This window comes from Echiichthys vipera, assembly GCF_963691815.1.
Source record: "Echiichthys vipera genome assembly, chromosome: 12".
Lineage (NCBI taxonomy): Eukaryota > Metazoa > Chordata > Actinopteri > Perciformes > Trachinidae > Echiichthys > Echiichthys vipera.
Window position 1 is genome coordinate 8,127,719 of NC_139837.1, and position 21,276 is coordinate 8,148,994.

At 41.3% G+C, this 21,276-nt stretch overlaps 1 protein-coding gene across 1 annotated transcript in view; it reads left to right on the plus strand.

Moving 5' to 3' along the window:
- Nucleotides 1–14,402, plus strand: part of syt14a (synaptotagmin XIVa) — a gene marked incomplete at its 3' end in the record, with an annotated part of 28,562 nt that extends 14,160 nt beyond the window's left edge. The window contains exons 4-8 of the mRNA XM_083924732.1: nt 6,559–6,830; nt 6,914–7,363; nt 9,956–10,145; nt 11,335–11,391; nt 14,089–14,402. Coding sequence (XP_083780858.1) covers nt 6,559–6,830; nt 6,914–7,363; nt 9,956–10,145; nt 11,335–11,391; nt 14,089–14,402 — 1,283 coding nt within the window. The remainder of the gene's footprint in view (nt 1–6,558; nt 6,831–6,913; nt 7,364–9,955; nt 10,146–11,334; nt 11,392–14,088) is intronic.
- Nucleotides 14,403–21,276: the final 6,874 nt, after the last annotated feature.

Below are 21,276 nucleotides of genomic sequence, written 5' to 3' on the forward strand. Positions count from 1 at the left end.
CGCAGACACTCTTCTGCACTTCCCAAGCCAACAAACACAAACGCATCGCACACACAGCGTACACACTCACACACACTGTCAGTTAATCCAAAGATGTGATCAAAGCGAAGCTCCCATTCAGCACACTCTCCGTGGGAGAGTTGTGAAAAAGTCAACTGTCTGCATAATCTGCACAGCCGCAGCCTCACACTTGTCTTCTTCTTTTTTATTGATGCATCTCTGTTTCCCATCTGCCCGACTCACCACCACAAGGTGTTTTTACCGTGGTGGACGGGTTATGTGACAGACCAGGAGCAGATTATGAAACTTGTAATTACCGACCGTTTTGTGTCCTCACACAAAAAAGCTGCCCTGTAGGGTATATGCAAGCAGTTTATACGACACACGTTTACATTTGCTGTTAGGCGGTGACTTTGTAACATTGTAGTTATACGTGCTTGTGTTCGATGTCCTTAGACAGAAATGAACTGTGTTTCATCCTGACAGTGTTTTTCAAAGCCAAGAACAATCTAATCTTCGCCAGGGTCCTCAATTAGTGAATCATGTCTGAACCAGCTTTGTGTTATATAAGACAGTGGGTTCCATGGCAGAGTGTCTGGCACAGTCTATTTAAAGCAATGTATGAATGTGTAGCTGAGGGATAAATAGCGCATGACACGCTTCTGACTCCATTAGTAAAGAAGCAACGCAGTGAACAAGGTTGTTGTTATGCAAGTGCTGCAAAAGCTGTCTTCTCATTACCGCTGGATGGTCCTTGTCATCCCCAGTCTGGGCTCAGAGATGTGGTACCACACGGGCTGTTCAGTATTAACACAAGTTCGCGGTTTTCAGGTCATTTTGGACGCATTTGGTGCACAGAAATTCCTGAAGGCGATCTTGCTTTTGTAATACAAACAAGTTTGCAGTTAAAGGACAAGTGCGTCATCTGATCAGAACTGGAACAGTAGCCTGATTTAGTTTCTGTCTCACAGCCAGTGATTCTTCGTTTTGAGACTTAAAGGACACAAGCTAATCAGTAATGTTGGCAAGTGGCTCTCTGACAGGACTGAGAACATGCTGTCTTTAACACATCACTGTTTAGTTGTTGTCAAATGAATCTTTAAACAGCAATGTTGTTAAATGAGACCAGTATTTAGAGCAATGGTCCCCAACCTTTTTTATTTGGGACCCTTTAAAATAAAACATGTTCTACTCACGACTAGGGTGTCAAGTATAATTTATTGTCAATTAATCTGCATTATTTTCTTCTGTCTGATTACAGTGAAAATGTGAGTAATGAAGAACTGAAATTGCTTGTTTTATTTGACTCCAAGTTTACAATCATACTGTTTATAAGCTGTGTCTAACAGATCAGTTTAATCAAAGTCCAATTTGTTTCCTTCTTGTATTAGAATAACCGTTGTTAGAGCCCCCATTAGTAATTCATTTACAGGAACAAGAGCAAAGACCGGAGGAAAGTCTTAAATATTAAACATGACGTTTCGTAGCCTAAACGGACTTTCCTCTTCTGTTAATCATCTCAAGATCCCTCTAATGTATCTTGCAGCACATTGTGGGTGTCCCAGTCCCTAGGTTGGGAACAGTGGCAATTGCTCTAAGACAAGGGAAGCTCAAGGGAAGTGGTGAAATATGTACTGCTGTGTGTACATTTCATTGACTTGATACGCGCTTCTTTTGTTCAGAATCAGCTACTTATCACAGGTAACCGGAGCAACTTCCTTCTCATTCATCCCCACAGCTCCACAGCTCTTTACACAGTTGGACGCTCAGCTTCTACTGACTTCAATGGGGAAGCGTAGAGCGGGTTGTTCCACTGCAACGAAACTAGATAGTCATTGGATAAATGCTGGGCTTTGTCCCGCCCATCAGACACTCAGCGTCTCTGGGGGTTTATCGGACAGTGGGCTAGCCCGGACGCTGGGCTTCTGCATGATGATTGGATGATCTGTCTGAGGCAGAATCCTTTTTTGATTGACAGCTAAATGAGCGAATCAGCGATCTTGAAGAATAAACATCCACCGGAGCATTTTCCAAGTTTTTCATTCCGTTGTACTGAACTGATCCGGAGACTTTACCGATCCCCAGCGACTTTGTGTTTGACAAAAACGACTAGCGTAGTGTTTGGCGACTCTGTTCTGTCACTCTGCAGTTTCTTTCTCCAACGAGCAGTGACAGATGCGGAGCTTCTCCCCCCATCACTCACACTCACACTCACAGGCGGTCACACTTCACAGTAGCCTGGCGCAGCAGCTCCAGCTGGGCCAAGGCCGTTTAAGCAGCCTAGCTCTGCTGCCATTAAGAGGACACTTGTCAAGGTCCTGCTAAAGACACCGAGTTGGTACGACAAGGTCACAGATCATTTACTTGAAAAGGAACGAAGGCTAGAATTTACATCCAAATAAACAAACACATTCATGATGTAGGCCGGAAAAATTAGCTTCCCCTCCTTTAAAGACCAGCAGTCGCCAATGGTGGAACAACTATTTTAGAATATTGACCTCCCGGACTTTACCATGTGCAGGGCGGTAATGTTTTTAGAGACATTTGCTGTATTTCTTCCTAAATTACATTGTTTTTTAATATTCTTCTGAGAAAATATGTGGAGGTATGCAGTACTGTAACTTTGCATTTATTCAAAGAAGCAGCTCACACTGGATTCAAGCAGTTTTGTTCCTCAGTCATCACTGACTTGTTTTCTGTAGCAGTGATGTAGTCGGTGTTACTTGTTAGAGAGAGGCAGGGATTTGAGTCATGTGTGCCCGACGGCAATCATATCACATTTGGTTTATTTATATAGCAACATTTTAGCTACGCAAAGTCTTGTGTTTGTTTCTGTGAGTCAAATACCCTTAAATGTTTGAACAATTATATAATATCCAACATTGGAAGCAGATTATTTCTTTCTGTAAAAAAAAAACCCACTAAGAGAACTTATTCATAGAGGGAAATTCAGATATGTACGCAGTTTCTTTACACTTTTTTTATCGTCAGATCATTTTTGATCAGTTTACATGTAATAAACAACACACTAATCCAATCTGCAGCCCGGAGTGTAGTGGAGTGAGAGCTCTGTCCATCTGTGGCTGCACTTTGGTTAAAAGATCTGGAGCTTCATTATTTTCCTCCCTGTGGTAAGGCTTTGATGGCTGTCATTTTCTCTCCCACCAAGCCACCGTGGATCGGCAATGACCAGTCCTGCTAGGTCACTATTTCCCTCCAAAACAGAAAAATATTATTAGAAATGTAGATGTAGCTGAGAGAGTGCTCTTCATTTCAAAGAAGCTGTCGTGAAAGTTCTGAGGCGCTTGTGTTATTTTCTGTCGACTCCCACTGCTGCGTGTTTGTCTGTGAGTATGAAGAGCTTTATCCTCGGGACACATGTAATATACATGAGGAGGATTGTGCAGAGGCTGCAGAATGAGGTAGGGCGGGTGCCCCGGTGGCACAAGACCGCCTCCTTAAACAGGAAGTAAGCAGTAAGAAAGAGGTTTGTCTGGACCAAATTCCCTTCTCTGAGGTCATGGCTGTCTGATGAGGACATTGTTGCGTCACAATACCTCTTTAATGACTTATTTCAGTTTTCAATCAAACTAATGTATAAGTAGAGATGATCTTGCAATGGGATCAGACAAGCTGACTTCAAATTGGGACAGGGGCGTAAAGTGGGGGGTCTTTTTAATGGTGGATTTCAAAATGGACGGAGCATTAGCGCTATTGTCGCACAGCAAAATATATGCTGGCTCCGAAATACAGTATAGCGGTACTTAGTGGATAAAACACAGGTATAACTAATAACTAATTTGTATAGGTGTTGGCTATTTTAATCGCAGCCATTGCACCTTCCCTGCCTGCCTTTTTCACCAGTTTGAGAATATGTCGGTCCCGCATGGTCCCGTAGCTTCTGCTATGTAGCAAAGATGGCCACCTGTAAGAGTGAGTAAGGTCCAGCATCACTCTCAACCTTTTGACCGTTGCAAGTGCACCATCTGGGTACTCGTGTCAGTGTGAACGCAATATGCACTCGAAATAGCAAGTGTAAGTACAGAAGTGCACAAATTGAGACGTAGCACAGGTCTACATGACATGACATGAGACTGATATCACCCTCCTCAGTTTACTCTCAGAAAGAAAGACATTACATGAGGTTAAGAAATGACGCCAGTTGATAAACAAGGGAAGCACATAGCCGAGATCATTTTCAAAGTGTTTTCCTGGTGCTCCGAGGCACACATAAAGAGGGGTGTCTAGTAAAAACACCTTGTAAATCCCTGTTTTACTGTATAGCCATGTACAGATCCATAAAAAAATGTGTTTGAATTTACCTCAGTCATACATTGTTGTGTTTAAATCAGGACGATGATACTTGATACTGTTACAAACATTCATTAGACAGTAGCATACGACTTGCATAAACTGATACTGGCCTTTACCCTGAGGGGTTTGGAGTCTTCACTGCTTGTATTATTGATAGCTACTGATTGATAGTCATGATATTCCATTTGCCCCTCGTCGTGTAGCCATGGAAAGGACAACGAAGATGGATATGTATACCTGAGTTTCACAGTCAAAATGCACAAATCACAAAGCGTTTCTCCACTTACAGAGGTACAAGAAGGCAGATCGAGGCGACTGCCAGTACAGAGGGGATGAAACTCTGTGAAGGAAGGGTGGGTTAGACGAGAGAAGGAACGGTAACCATCCCAATTAGCGGGCTGGAGAAAGGAGTAGTGCTTTTACACAGCAGCTTCCATCAAATCAACCGCCCACGGCTCAGCAGGAAAAAAGCTGCTCAAAATGGATTTGCTCCTTTTATCAAGCCCTCCATGACACTTAGTTAAGACTCCTCTGCCTCCATCCTGCCACTGTTATGTGCCACTTTGAGGTGGTGTCTCACAGACGTTATTAAGAGTGAAAGTTTCAAGAACTTGGGAGAGAGCCGGAACAATGAGTTGGAGAGGATTACGTCACTACGCTGCTTTTAGTGGCTTTTTTCAAAAGTTACGGAAACAAAAATAAGAAGAGGGTTTTTTTTCCCCCAAAGTTATTTTCTTCTTCATCTTTTGTAGTTTTTTTTTTTATTTCCTCTTTTTCTGCAAGAGACCGGGGTTTAAAGCACTCTCCGCCAGTGTCCCTATGGGAGTATTAGCATCGGCTGCTCAATTTTGGTGAATCCAAATTGGACAAGGGAGGCAGATTTAAGAATGCAGCTGACAACACTATTCAAAGTTTTTTTTTTTTTTACAAATGCCACAGAGACTCTCAGTATAGCATTATTCTCTGGCTTCCAGGCAACCTGAATCATTTAGAAAGGTGAGAGGCATGAAATCTGTGGCAGATTAAGAAGTATTCAGTTCAGCCCTTTAATGGTGCACATCTGATGTTTTATTTAGGTTGTGCATTCAAAAGACTCCACTCACAGAGAACATTATTCTCACAAGAAGGGGCAGAATGAGCTCCATTTGTCGGAGTGAAAAGGAAAATATATGATGAATTGCATATAACGGTGTATGACTAGATGCTAAAGAATTGCATGAATGATACACATTAGGAAATAAGAAACTAAATCTTACCTGTGCATTAAAGTGCAGCTAGATTAAACATTTACTCTAACCTCAGTTAATAAAAGATATAATAGAATAACATGGCTATGCAGACGTACAAATGCATAATGGCTATGTAAGCCTTTAGTAATGAGTGCTACATTCATTGTCGGTAAATTCGGCCTTTGCTGTGTAACCTGCTGTTAATTCTGTTACTCATTACTACATGGGCACACAGTCTCACTCCACCTTGCATCCTGTAATCTGGAATTGTTGTTATGAATTGTCTTTGAGCTAAACGTTAGTCAGTATGACTTTCCATTTAAAAAAGAAAATGGGCTGAAGCATTTATTTCGACTTATACAGATCGATGATTTGGCAAATTGCCTTCTTTAGGATAAATACGAATTATGAGCCTAACGAATGCAGTTTGCTGAAATGCCGCTATTTAAACATAGAAATAAAAGTTATGAGTGTGTGGCATTTACATTTATGTCGTCAGCCTGCAAGCAAGCACCTCACTAGAGCAGGTTTTTTAGTATTGTAATATTTGTTGAGACATCACATTCTGAATACAAATTGGCCCTTGTCACCACATCTAGTAGGATACATCATCTAGAAACTACAGTATGAGTATTTGTAAAAATTAATGTATTCCCAAAAAAAAACAGCTCATGCTGAGATTTTCCACAGGATAGGTGGAAACTTTGACTTGCTATGGCTCCAGATGAAAATTTAAGGGATAACCAAAGTCCGAGGTCTTCATTCTCTGGGGACCATGAATGTCCCATGAATGCACCAAATTTATGGCAATCCATCCAACAAGAGACATTTTACCCTGCAACCATTGTTAACTGTTAACCAACTGACCAATCAACACTGCCATTGCTAGAGCACTGCTGCTGGCATGGCCAGAACCATGGTTGTGGTCTTCACATCAATCAAATAAAAATCATATGACACCTGACAATATGTACATTGTGATTCTTGATCTCTCTCCTGACTTCCTTCTAACCAGCCAACTGCATCCAGAGGATGAGACGAACGCCGCCGCTGGATGAGCTTCAGCCACCTCCTTATCAGGATGAGAATGGCTCTCCGAGGATGTCCTGTACCCTGTCTGACCTGGGAGACGCCAAGTGTGATCTGTCCTATTCCAGCGGCAGTCCCCACCTGTCTTTTGACAAATGCCCCAGTGAGTGCAGCGACGGCCATGAGACTGAGAGTTACCTAAACAAAGGCTATGAGGAGGATGTACCCAGTGACAGTACAGCTGTCCTCAGCCCAGAGGTAAACACCAGTAATGCAAGATATGGTTGGAAATGTATATTGAGGTTTTTATTGAACATTGAACATCTCATTGGTTTCCTAAGGACATGTCAGCCCGTGGATCAGCAGCTCAGCTCCCTAAAGGTTATGAACCAGATCCGGTTGCAAAATATGGCACTCTGGACGTGGTGTTTGACTTCGACTCAGACGATCAGCAGCTGGCGGTCACCATCACGGCAGTATCGGATCTTCCGGCCATAAAACACACAGGCAACATCTCCTGGCAGGTCCACCTAGTGCTACTGCCCACCAAGAAGCAGAGAGCCAAGACAGGAATCCAGAGAGGTCCATGCCCAATCTTCACCGAGACCTTCCGCTTTAGCCACGTGGAGTCAGAGATGATCAGCAATTACGCCATCCGATTCCGCCTTTACAGTATGCGGCGGATGAAGAAGGAGAAGATGCTCGGGGAAAAGGTGTTCTACCTCACCAAGCTCAACCTTCAGGGCAGAATGTCTGTGCCGGTCATATTAGACCCATGCTGTGCTCTCCCGGTAAGTAGGATCAAAGCAGGTGCTGGCTTTCAAGCAAGCTCTCAAAACCTCACTAGTTTGCCCTCTATGTCGGTCGATGTGTTTGGATAACATTTTCAGAATGAGCTTGTGATATTCTGGTAACATTCAACGAGGAATTTAGGAATCAATTTGTTTACTAAATACCCAGAGTTGCTTGTGTGAGAACGAAATGTCTGAATCGATTGGACCAGACATTAAACAGACTTCATACTGCCGGCTCCCTAGTAAAAAGTCTTTATAATGTCCTATTGATCCCATGTGCCCTTGTGCTCACTGTCTGGAGGATTCACAGTGAGCAAGTGGGCGTGTTGATGACATTTATTATTAATAATAATAATAATAACAATAACTTTATTTGTATAGCACCTTTAAAAACAGCAAACAGTACTTTGACATAGCAACAATCAGAATACACACACAAATACAATACAGACAAAACAAATAATAATAGTAGTAAAATCCAATGAGGTACAGTAGAACATAACAATAAATTACACATCATTAGTGTACAGAGGACAAAGGAAATTATTATTAGCTTGTTGGCTAATTAATTTAAGGTGCTTGCAAAGAAAGAAGAACAATGAGATAAAAGGATAAAAAGACAACACCAGGAAGGCAAGTCTATAAAAATGAGTTTGAAGAAGTGATTTAAAAGAGGATACTGATTCAGCAAGCCTTTTCTCCTCTCGCCTTGGAACAGTGAAGAGACCCACCCACGGATCTAAGGCTGCAAACAGGCTCGTATGGGGTCAGCATGTCTGAAATGTGACGAGCCTTAAAAGTGATTAGTAAAATCTTAAAATCAATTTCTAAAACATACAGGGAACCAGTGAAGTGAAGCTAAAATTGGAGTGGTGTGAGGCCGTCTGTTAAAACCATCGAGAAGCCTGGCTGCTGAGTTTTGAACCAGCTGGAGGCGGGAGAGGGATTTGTTCGTGATGCTGGTTAGGAGGGAGTTACAGTAATCTAAACGGGAGAATATGAGGGCGTGGACTGCGTTTTCTAGGTCTGACTGTGATAGAATATTTTGGATTTTGGAGATGGTTCTGATGTGGAGGAAGAAGGACTGAACAACTTTATTGATATGAAGGATGAAGGTGAAGTCTGAATCAAAGATGATACCTAGGTTTCTGGCAGTGGGCTTAATGTTACTGGTTAACAGACCAAGACTGATTAACAGTATTATTTTTGATTTGGAGTTGTTTAATTGGAGAAAGTTATGGGCCAACCAGCGGTTCACATCTTTCAGACAGTCAAAAACAGAAACCAGGCTTCACGGATCGTTGGGTCTCAGCGGGAGGTATATCTGTGTGTCGTCAGCATATCAACGGAGGGAAACGTTTGGAGCTACTGGATAATTTGGCCATGTGGAAGCATAAAAATAGAGAATAAAATTGGACCTAAAATGGAACCCTGTGGTACACCATAGGCTATTTGGGTTGTAGAGGAGGAGTGGTTGGCTATGGTGACCGCGCAGGTTCTGAATAAATCTTAACCTGACTCTAGCCAGATGAAACGAAAGTCATCTGGCGTTAGTCAGGTTAACTGAATCTAAAACCTTAAGTAAAACTCTGGGGTTAGAACGAATCTCTAAAATCAGGTTGGAAAAGTAGGAATTCTTTGCTTCTTTTACTGCCTTTTGATATGTTTTCATTGAGTCTTTCCATATTTCCTTAAAAACATGAATGCTGGTCTTTTTCCAATTTCTGTCATTTTTTCTACAATCTCTTTTCAGTTGGTGTGTAAAATCATTGTGCCAAGGCTGTGAATTAAAATTCTTCTTTTTCATTTTAAAAGGGGCAACAAAGTCCAGAACAGATTGACATGTTTGGTTAAAATTGGAGACCAGCTCCTTTGTTAAAATTGTGGTTAAGAGCGCTAAAAGAAGCCGAGGTAACAGGGTCAGAAAACTTAAAAGCAGACATAGAGGTCAAAGCTCGGTGGCGGACAGCTGTTCCCTTATCTGCATGTAAAACAGATAAAACCACATTGAATAAAATTGCTTGATGATCAGACACACAGATATCCTCCAATCTTAAGTTCTTGGGGCTGAGACCAGTGAATAAAACCAAGTCTGGTATCTACATATCATGCGGCTAACGCGAAACAAACAAACATCCAAGGGTGAAGAAGAATAAGGGCGATTTACAGAAAGACACCAACGGAAATGTTTAACTGGAGGGACGGCAAGATTCGGGATCAGCTGTCTGTAACACCGAAACCGTCAATTCAACAAATTTGACAAATTCAAGTCACGGCAAGAATCTCGGTTTTTAATGACCGGATTACAAACTGGCTACATGACCGTGGTGTCATCAGCATCATGTCCTGCTTCCTGCACGCTCTATCCAGGCGCCACCCCCCGTCTAACGTAGTATTCCAATAAGTGAGAACACAAATGATCATGCCTTTATACACTGGGTTCTACAAATGCTGTTGATAGTGTTAGGAAATAAAGTGGCGACAGAAACTCATACACATTATTGATGTTGCCCTGGGTAAGGGAACATTGTCTGTGGTTTTTGTGATATACAAGGGAATCATTTTCTGAATGTCTGCAAACATTTTCAGGGCGGTGAGTCCCAAGTCAGCCTTTCAGATATGACATGCAGTGAAAGCGCCTCATCATTCCAGTCAGTCAGTCAGACTTCCACACCAGAGATCCTCGTGGGCCTGGTGTACAACGCCACTACAGGACGTCTCTCGGTGGAGATCATCAAAGGCATCCATTTTAAAAACTTAGCTGTCAACAAGCCACCCAGTAAGTACTCTAAAACGTTTTATTTGAGTCATTGCCAAAAGAGCAGTGAAGAGTGTAAACAATTTTTCAACTTGTTTTCCAGATGGGAACAAAAGGGCAAGTTGAGCCTGTGCATAGAGATGTATGTTTACGCAGCCTAACAATGTACAACACGCCACTCTAATCTGCTGCTACAGCAAATGTCATAACCAATTATATTGTTTTTTCTTCAATTCAATTCAATTCAATTTTATTTATAGTGCCAAATCATAACAAAAGTTATCTCAGGACACTTTACAGAGTAGGTAAAGACCACACTCTATGACTTAGTTAAGATTTACATAGAACCAACAATTCCCCTGTAGAGTATGGTGGCAACGAAAACCTTCACTATAACAGACAGGAACGTCAGACAGACCCAGCTCTGTGGAGGACGGACATCTGTCTGCACCGGTTGGGGAGAAAGAAAAGGAGAGAGAGAGACACAAAAACAGAGACAGACACACTTCCAGTAACTATAATAATATCTATAGTAATGTGAATATGACTTATATGTTATGGCAGTTAATACAGCAGAATAGGAGAAACAAGCACAGCTAAGGTTATAGATTATAATAGTAGCAGGAAGCGTCATGCAGGACCACGGCAGCAGGCACCTCCACGATCAGCAGAGACCTGCGAGGCGACAAAGCACAAACAACTCCGTGCAATTTCTACTGATAAGCAGTCAATACAGGCCATCAACTTGTTTTTTGTATGAGCCTTTTAAGTCTTGTTTATTGTCAGTACACGTCATTCATTCATCTTAAATAAGTATATATTGCGTGAAAGACCTTTGTTGAATATATATGAAATACATGCTTTTTCCTTTTCTTTGTCAAACTGAGCCAGAGAGAACATGCACAGATTATAACTTCTCCATATAAGAAATAGTCTGATCCATCTAAGCTGCACTACCTGTTTTTCACTTCCCCCATGGCTTTGATCCCTGGTTTCCCTTATTTACTGGTCAGTTTTTGTTGGGGTCTGAGCAGCAAGTTCAAACAAACACTGCCTCTTGAACTTTGTGCAATGTTGTTGGCCCTCTGACCCTGTTTCTCTTCCCTCGCACCTTCTGTTATTTCCGCATCTGAAATTCTCTCGCCCTACTTCCCTTTTTGACATCTTGGTCCGTTGTTTTCTCTTACTGCTGTCCAACCCTTGTTGTCAGATGGGCTGTTCTGTTGTCTAAAACACTTGATAGGTGGACAGGTTTATATTATCAGAGGTGAGTCTCCTCTCCTGTTCCTGCCGCACAGAGAGGTGCGATCACTGTTCTAGACCTTCATACTATCTTCATGGATACGGTCAGTCAAACACAAAGCATTTTCCAGTATTTGCAATTTACCTTTTTTACTTTTCCGATTATTTTATTAGGGAACAAAAGTGTCCTAAACTGTGCGACTGTACTTTCTTTTCTAATTGGATTTGTTTGTTAAATATAATAAATATTGTAAATTCAGCTAGCAGCTGGTTCATTTAGCTTAGCATAGAGACTGGAACTAGGGTAAGGGTTGGGTCGAAAGGTAACAAAATCCCTCCGCTCCGTCTACGCTGATTGTCTGGCTGTTACTACAAATAAGAGATTACATTAATTAGTGTGCTTTGGAGTCGCTGGTAGGCGGAGAGTTAATTACTAGTCTAGCTTACCAGATGTACAGTGCTGGGATCAAGCCTGACATCTGGCATGTGAGAGGCGTGGAAATCCAACGATATGCGAGACCATATAATTACAGACAGAGTGAAGCTAGCTGTTTCCCCCTGTTTCCAGTCTTTATGCTAAGCTAAGCTAATGGTCTCCTGGCTGAAGACATGAGGGCTCCACCAATCTTCTTGTCTAAGTCTTGGTAAAAAGTGAATCAAAGGGCAATAGGAACTATAGCAGTAACTCGAGATTTCCTCCTTCACACCCTTTTTAAAATTTGAACACTTGTCCATGAAGATAGGCACTTGTTGTAAAACATGTTCGTTTTTGAATGTGTGTGTCTTGTTGTGCATGCAGCCCTGTAAGCACTCTCATTACCTGTGTCGTGTCAGTCTTGTGTTTGTGACAGCCATGCCTGAAGTAACACTTTTTGTGCTAACAATCTGGTTTAATCTGTGACCGATGGCCAGCTAGAAAGAAACGCTGTGTGTCACTGACTGCTGGTTTATTCAAACAATACACTTTGGCATGCTTTGGGTTTAATTTTACGTTTTTTTTCAGTTCAGCTTATGAGTAGAGCATAAATATTCTTTTTCGTGATGCACTGTACTGTCCTCCCATTAATTGCTGTGTTCCTCGTATTTGTAACTAATGACTAGCTGCCAGATTTGGATATTGTCTGTGCTTTTCTTGATAGCGTATCCACATACTGTATGGAAATTGAATTTAGAAAATAGTCACATCTGGTAACACTGAAAAAAATCTTTGTGCAAAATCCTTATGAAGGCCTTGATTGACTTTGTGCGTCTTACAAAGTGGAAAGAGCACGGCGAAAGATGCAGAGCAATTTCAGAGCTCCTTTTTCTGTAATTTCAAAACAGTACCAAGCCGACAAGTCAAGTTAATCATCAGTCGCAGCCCCTCTCATTCAGCAACAATACCAAAGAGCCATGCATCACCGCTACTGACCACTTAAGACATCCACAGCTCTACAGAGCCCATTCAGCAGCAGTCAAAAAAGAAATCAAGGCTATTTTTTTCACTGTGCTTTTATGTCAAAGAGAGCAACTGAATGTGTGATTCAAGGCGGTGAGCTCGGCGTTTGGAAGGCAGCTGGCACTCGACAGCATGAAAGCCCCGGCAATTCATTCCCTATACTCCCTCCTAGACAGGAACATAATACACAGCATTATTATGGAGTATGGTTGTAGACGAGGGGCGAAACACTCTCAAAGACCCATTGTGATTGCTAGTCTCGCCTCGTTTACTTTCCGCTGGATTTGTGGCTTCAGTTTATATCGTGATTTCTGCACCGAGATGAGGAGTGAGAAAGGAAAGTGTGAATGCTGAATCACTTGATAATGCCAGTGTTTCTCCCTTTCTCCTCTTTGCGGTTTAATGAATGAGATTTATTGGGGATATTTGGAATATGCGCTGATTTACAATCAAATAGAAGGGAGTCAGCTGGGGACAAAGCTGGGAAATGTCAAGATTATCAGTAACACAACTGCTATGTACAAGATGTAAATTCTTAAATACTGCTATTGTGATAAACGTCCAAAGATAATGATTTCTGTTTAGGTTTATTTTTTCATCCTGCTTCTGAAAGGTTAATACAATTGTCCTGACATATTAGGATTATGCACCAGTTACTGAGAACATGTTTTGTTTCAGTATGCATGCATCACGTTCTGGACAAAGAGGGTTCTGCGACACTGCCGCAGGCTCTTAAAGTCTGTGCACATGTTATGTCATTACCCTGACATCATGTCAAAGTCAGAGAAGATAAAAGTAGCTCCTGCAGCGCTCTCCTGATGAGGAACATTCATTACTAACTCACGCATTGCTAACTTTTTCTAGTCCATTTCTTCAACATTATCACCTACTTCAGGTTAGACATACTGTAGTTGCATAGCAACAAGACAGAAGTAGCGCTCCTTGCATCCTTTGAGTTCTCGGTCTTGTTATCAGGAACAGTCACAGCCGCGTTTTGCGTTTGATCAGGAGAAAACCGCATCCTATGTGGTCATGATCTTTTACATCAACTGCAGTGACATTATAACAAGAACAAATGCTTACGGGGAAAATGGGTCATACTCTGCTGCGGAGGAAACACAGCTGTAGCAGGTAGTAATGCTTTAATTCAAGAGAATACACTGCAGAAACATAACGATTTTGCACAAATGATCCAACAGCCCTCAAGTGAGGTGCCTTACATTTTAAAATATTCTGACATGTTTACATTTCCTATTTAATTGTCTACGCTTGTTTCTCGCTCAGATACATATGTTAAGCTGACCTTACTGAACTCCATGGGCCACGAGATGTCCAAGTGTAAGACATCCATCTGTCGAGGTCAGCCCAACCCAACCTACAAAGAGACGTTTGTTTTCCAGGTAGCTCTTTTCCAGCTATCGGACGTCACGCTCATCCTCTCCGTTTACAACAAGCGCAGCATGAAGCGTAAGGAGATGATCGGCTGGATTTCGCTTGGCCTCAACAGCTCTGGAGAGGAGGAGCTCACCCACTGGACTCAGATGAAAGAGTCCAAAGGACAGCAGGTTTGCCGCTGGCACAGTTTGTTGGAGTCCTAACAGCAAGGGGACACTAAATGAAGAGTGTGTGTGAGGGTAAATGCACAGAGCGGTTCACTTCCCAGACGGGCGAAAAAATGGAAGTTCAGCTGAAGAAGGTGAAGGTCAGAGGAACCACGGTCAGTGGTGAGGAAGGGAAAAGACACAGATTTTCATGGCACTGTTTGTAAAATCACTGACAGCCATTGATTAGTCATATAGGGCTAGTAATGTTTTTTTTTTTTATGAATTGCCTTGTAATGAACTCTAAGTTTCTGTAGATGGCACTCTGTTTTTGTCTGTTGAACCGGTTCAGCTGGGACCTGTTCCAAGACGTAGGTTCTGGATAAGATTGTTGCGTAAATTTTCGTCTGATAATTTTGTGTATCCACGCCTCCAGCTCAAACAACTGACGTCCAGATCAGCCTTTATCTTATCAGAAAGGATTACAACATGAAACCCTTCTATTTTGTTTTTCTGCCTGTAAACAAGGTTTATGCAGGGAATAGATTTCAGACTTAAATCATAGTAGTAGGGAGTTATTTTAATGAGGCGGTCCCACATGAACACAAATATGCCACTGAAGTTAGAACAGTTTTATCTATTTGATTATTTTAAATGAGAGATTGCTATATTGGTGTTTTTATCACTGCTTTGAATTGGGTGTGGCTTAGATGGAAACAGGTGATGTCATGTTGCCTAATACCATGCACCAACTTTAAACATGTATACAGATACTCTGTGTTGATTTCGCCCATGCACGTTTTCTGAAAGCTTACGGGTGCTGGCGAAATGGAGCAGTACCACCAGTCATCTACAATGCTGCTTCAGCTTTTACCTTTTTCCTCAGAGGTACATTATCACAGCGGCCCTCTTGTGGATGTGTTGTTCAACATCTTTGCCAACGTAAAGCACACATGGACGTTTGTGGGCAGTTACTGTTACATCGTTTGAAATGGTCATATCTATTTAAAAGGTTAGAGGAGCACAAATGAGCCTTTAGTCGGGCAACATTTGAATCTTATCCAGTTGTGGATTGTTTGCTTATGTTCCCAGTATATCAAACAAACCACACCCAGTTTCCGAGTGGCTAACTCTTAACAAATATTACCACAATATAATTTATTCTTCCAAACTTTAACTTCTTTAGCATATTTGTTAATGACTATTTAATGTTGTCGAGAAGTGCTTTGAAACCAAGTTTTCAGGGACTTTTCATGGAACGTGAAACCACGTTTAGCTTTCTTCCCCCAGCTAGCTAGCAGCAGTAAACATGGTGTCATGCTCTGTGTGTCTGAGAGAAACACAACACCACCAATGAACCTTTCCACTAAGCACTTGAGTTTGCATTTCTCCACATGTCTGTTGTTTAAGCCAGAGATGTGGCTAAATGAAGCTACTATCACCGCTCGTGTTAGCTAGCCTGTTCATCATGAAATATCGTTTTGGGCTAGAAACGCAAAAATGCATCGCTTCTCACTTCAAAGGAAGGCATTAGTGAAGCAGCTTTAATACATAGAATATGGATACAGTTAAGTTTAAATGATCATGTTATAAATGTCGCTGATTGTTATTTTGCCAAATCTTAACTCGCCACATCCCCGATGTGTCTACTACAAATTCATTGCGTTCAGTGGTTGTTGATGAATTAATTTGGAGCAAAACATCTCACCATCGTCTGAGCCTCAACGTATGTACGCAAAACATCAATAAAATCATTTTTCAGGCAAATATATTTCACGACATATGAATGACAGTGGAAGTGGAAGTGTCATTGATGTTGAGATGTAGTTGAGTAGTGATCTCTGGGAAGAAATAAGCATTTCACATTGTTAGCTGAAGAGAAAAGAGTTAGAAAAGACCAGCTTGTGGGAGCACTGACAGACTGAGATATGTTATATATGATATACAGTATATATATATATATATATATATATATATATATATATATATATACTGTATATATTCAAAGGTCCCACAGAATGACAGGCATATTCAAACACATTTGTATGGATATCTCTTTGGATATCTCTTGAATTCTAATGGTCATACATCACAGCAGTAAAGCTAACAGGTGAGCAGAAAATGTACCTGTTATAGTGTTTTACCTGCTCTGGTGCTAACAAGTGCTATGGCTGCACGCACAGAATCCCTTGCCTTATGGTTTAGTCAGTTCATACGTTTGTGTAAGTGTACCCAGTACAAACAAAAAAACAGACACGGGGCACACCCTCAGAGCACACAGACCTGCATCCATAATTACACAAAGCACACACAGCACTCAACCTCACTGAAGGGGAATTCAAGCTGGGTTCATAAGAGCCGCAGTGTGCATTGACAGAATATCTACAGGCGAAGGAGTTGTATTTTTAGCTGTGGCCACTTTCTCACTTTCCTTTAGAGACAACAGGAAACACATATACTCTTTACTGTGCCTGTGGTTGTGGTGAAAGCTAGCTTTGTGTAGTATTTACCAAGTGTGTGTGTGTGTGTGTGTGTGGGTGTGTTGACTGGAAAGGTACAGTAAAGGGAGCGTGGGGGGGGGGGGGGGGGGCTGTGAAATACAGTACATAGTTGCATTTTCTCGTTGTGTGTGTAACAATTTCTGAATTGAATAACTGTCATTTAGAACAAAGTAACCCATTTGATTGTCTGCCATATACTTTATATACAGTAAATGTTTTCTTATCTATTTTTGTATTTTGTACATGAACCCACCCTGTGAGCAATACGACCGTGGATTGCTATTGTTTATTCTGTTAGGAGTTGTGTCTTGTAGCTCTGGTGCTCTTTACAAACCCTTCTCTAAAACCAGAGAGGGGGGCGTGATATGATGGAGACCAGCAGAGCTCATCTCAGAACAATCTGTCAAGACTTTTCAGCTTTGAAGCACAGCCTTTACAGCACAACAGTGAAACACACCGTGTAAAAGACAGCCTACCCGCGCACGTAGAGGTATACGTTATATCGTTTGAATTCAAAATTTGCTGAAAGTAAAGATCCACTCTTGCAATATTGGATTCATGATCAGACTTTAGAATACGAAGTCTTCTGTCGCCCATCAACGGCCGTGCAGAAGAAGAGGAGCGATCTTGTTGAATCAACAGAAAGTGTGAAATATAAGAAATATAAATAGTGTGATCTTTCACACTGGCAGTGGGTGTCTGATGGCAGCCAAGCTCAAGACTACAAGTGAAGGAGTTTATTTTTGTGCATCCTGAAATAATGAACATAGGTGACAAAAAAGGTTCTTCAGGTTCCTCACGCCTTCCTTCACGCACAACACATCTTAGCATTAGTGTGGTTCACGTCACATTTATTTATGGACATGAAAACCAGGTCTTGACACCAGCTACGGAAGCAAAAATAGGCAGAAATGCTCCCAATTTGGCAAGCAAAGGAGGATCTAGATATGAAATGTTACAGTTGTTGAGTTATAATAATTTATTAAATGGTGGTGGTTTAAATTTGCATCTTAAATCCTTTTTTAATGTATTTTTATGGTTTGCAAATTCAGATGGAAAATGGTGCCCAAAATTAAAGAACAACTGCACTCTGGTTTCTCAAATCCAGCACGTTATTTTAAGATCTAGAATTTCAACGTGGGTCCCCTTAAAATATCAGGTTGCTAAAATTGGACCGGGAAATTCAGATGCCAAAATTCAACGAACAAAATAAAAACTTTAACCTAAAAGGACCCCGAACATTTCAATTTTCTATTTTATTTTGTGAACCTGAAAACCAAAAAACTGTTTTGAAAAAATACTGTGTTTCACTGCTATTCATTCAGAAACATTTATGGTTTAACGTGAAGTATTCAGTGGTTATTTTTCACAATTAGGTTCAGTAGGCTCACTCATCTGGGTTAAAAATCCAGTCTACTGTGGCGTTCCTCTGCTTCTGTACAAACCAACACAAAGACCACGGATCACTCTTCTTTGTTCTGCTAATCTTTCACAAGATGTGTTCCACTGAAAGGGTTTTTAAAATCCTACGTTTTTAAATGCTGCTTTTATTGGTATTTCTTTTCTTTTTAGTCTGGAAACTACCCATGCCATAGACGGCATTGGTGCCTTACTGTGTTTCACTCCGCAGCCACCTGTGTCACAGTGTCTTAATGTAACTGTACTTTTCTGGTCTGATTTGTAAAATGTCTCACAAATTGGTTTGTGATAGAGAGAATTTATATGTGATATTATTGTTTTAAAAAAAGAAAAACAAAGAACCTGTGTGGGAGCCCTTTGTTCTGCCACATCTCATGACGTGTGCATGTGTGTGTGCGTGTGTGTGTGTGTGTGTGTGTGTGACAACATGCTGACATTCACCCTATAGCTACTACGCCAGTGTTGAGCAAACATACACCTTGTACTCTGTGGCCTTCACTCTTGAACCCTTTGACTTTGTCAGGTTTTGGGCCTTCGGTGCGTTTTAAATTAGATGTGCAGTCGGCACTAATTCAGTTATTCAAGTATATAAAATGTTCACATTGTCACAAAACAACCAACAGGTGGAGCAAGTATTGCATTTTGCTGCTTATTTGGCAGTGTTTGACAAATTTGACCTTCAAACTTTGAATATTTTGACTTGTTCGTATCCAGAAAACAAACAGTTTTCTTAACTGTTCTAAGGAGCTTCTTAACTGTTGAAAGTAAAACACATTCAGTACATTTTCAACATTATATAGCCTATCATTATATCCATGATACTATTAATAACAATAAATCAAAAAGCATATTAATATGGAACACTTTGAAGCAGTTTCCTCTTAGCTGATTACAGCGTAAGCTTCATTTTTACCGCACAGACGGATCGTATCTTTCATGCTGTACGTCTTTGTTCCACTGTGCAGAGACGCTGCTGTGATGTAGGTCTGACTGACAAACCGCCCAAACCCCAACCGTTCAGTGGTAGTTTGAGCTATTATAGAAAACAAAGGTAAAGAGAGAGAAAAACAAGATCAGAGGTATAAGGTTTTTTACAATTAACTGTGTTCTCCAGCATTCCTCAGCTGAGCACAGAACAAAGCGCCCAGGGGGGAGAAATGCTGGAAAATAAGATTCAGTGGCTGCTGCTGAATCAAAGGGGAAATGCATGACAGATGAGAGGGGCTTGCTCCCTCCCCTCTCTTTGTCGGTCACATCCCTGCAGAGCAGTTCTCCAACACACAATCCATCTAAAAAAAAAAAAAGTGTAAGATTGCCTTCAGGTGCTGTCGGAATTATGACAATCACGACTTCTTATACCCAGACAAATGGGCGTTAATGTGACATTTAAGAGACTAAAGGAAAATTAACACACAAAGTAAATGAAATGATTGAAGTATAAGGTGAAATTGGTGTATGTGGGCTTATATACTGTAGACCAGGGGTGTCAAACTGATCCAGTAAAGGGCCGTGTGGCTGCAGGTTTTCATTCCAACCAAGCAAGAACACACCTGACTCGACTTACTCAATCCCCTGAACTGTCTTCACATAGTTGATTTGTTGGACCAGGTGTGTTTTTGATTGGTTGGAATGAAAACCTGCAGCCACACGGCCCTTTACTGGATCAGTTTGACATCCTTGCTGTAGACTGTAAGATGGACGACATGTCTCCCACCTACTGTACAAAAGTGGAGCCAAAATATCCCGCTTAAGGACGCTGTCACCTATATCGGTCATCTCATCCGTCATTTTGCAACCGTAGTCTGCACAGTGTGATCAAAGTCACATCCGTACACCTGCTCCTCCACCAAACACACCTGCTCGAGTCAATCCCAGCTGTCGATCATGACGTTTCGACTCGTTTTTATAGCGTGAAATAACTAAAACCAAACGTATTAAAGAAAATGACCACTTGAAGAAATATCAGCGTGATAAGAACAACCAAGAATGACAACATTTGATGATTCCTGCTGCTCTTCTTGGTCGTACGTGACTGTAAATAGAATATTTTATGGGGGTTTGGACCAGATTATTAATAATTTTTTCAATTAAACAAGAACGTGTTTCACTAAGCCATAACTTTAAAATGATGTTAACCGCCACCCTTAAAGGTTGAATATGGAGAATGAGCAGAACATCGACATCTAGTGTCTCAAGATCGTAGTCGCAACAACAAAACATAATTCCAGCAGTTGGGTTGCCAGGTTTGTTAGACCCGGTCCAGTAGCCTACAGGAGACCGGAGTCTGTTTGAGCCGGTTTGAACCCGTCCCCTCCAGCACATCACGCCATAAAAACAAGTATTGTAGAGTAGTTTGACTGACATTTACTGTTAGCCGTTACGTTAGCCGTTACAGCTAAGTAAATATGAAAGTTAGCTTACAGATCAAGGAGAAACGTAGCCATTTTGTGCGTTTTAATGCTGTTGAACGTCTTTATCTCAGTCCATGGAGTGAATGCTTGGCTTATATTGACTCTGGTTTTTGCCCGTATCTGGTCACTAAGCTGCTGGGACAAATAACGCAGCTGCAGGATTGGTAAACTCTATTTCACCCAGTGCCAGCCTACACTAGCTGCACCCAACAACAGACAACTCTGGCAACCCACAATGCTGGGCGATATCCGGCTGTTAAGTTGTGACGTAACACCCTTTCAGAATATGATTTCTGGGTCCAAGCGTCGTATTTCTACACCGCAGCAGCGCCGTGTTCCCCGTTGTTTGAACAGATCTGAGTTTTTGAAAAACAACATAATTGTCATTTTACCTCTTGCTTATGGATGAAAAATATCGTAATTGTTCACATGTTCGGCCGTTGTTGTCTGTTTTGTTTCTACGGAGCGTTTGGACCCGGAAATCGTATTTTGAAAGGGTGTTACATCAGACTTACCAGCCGGATTGGGAGAACAAACCCCTAAAACCTGTTTAAAAGTATTAATTCGAACTAAATATATATTTTATAGAAAATACACTCA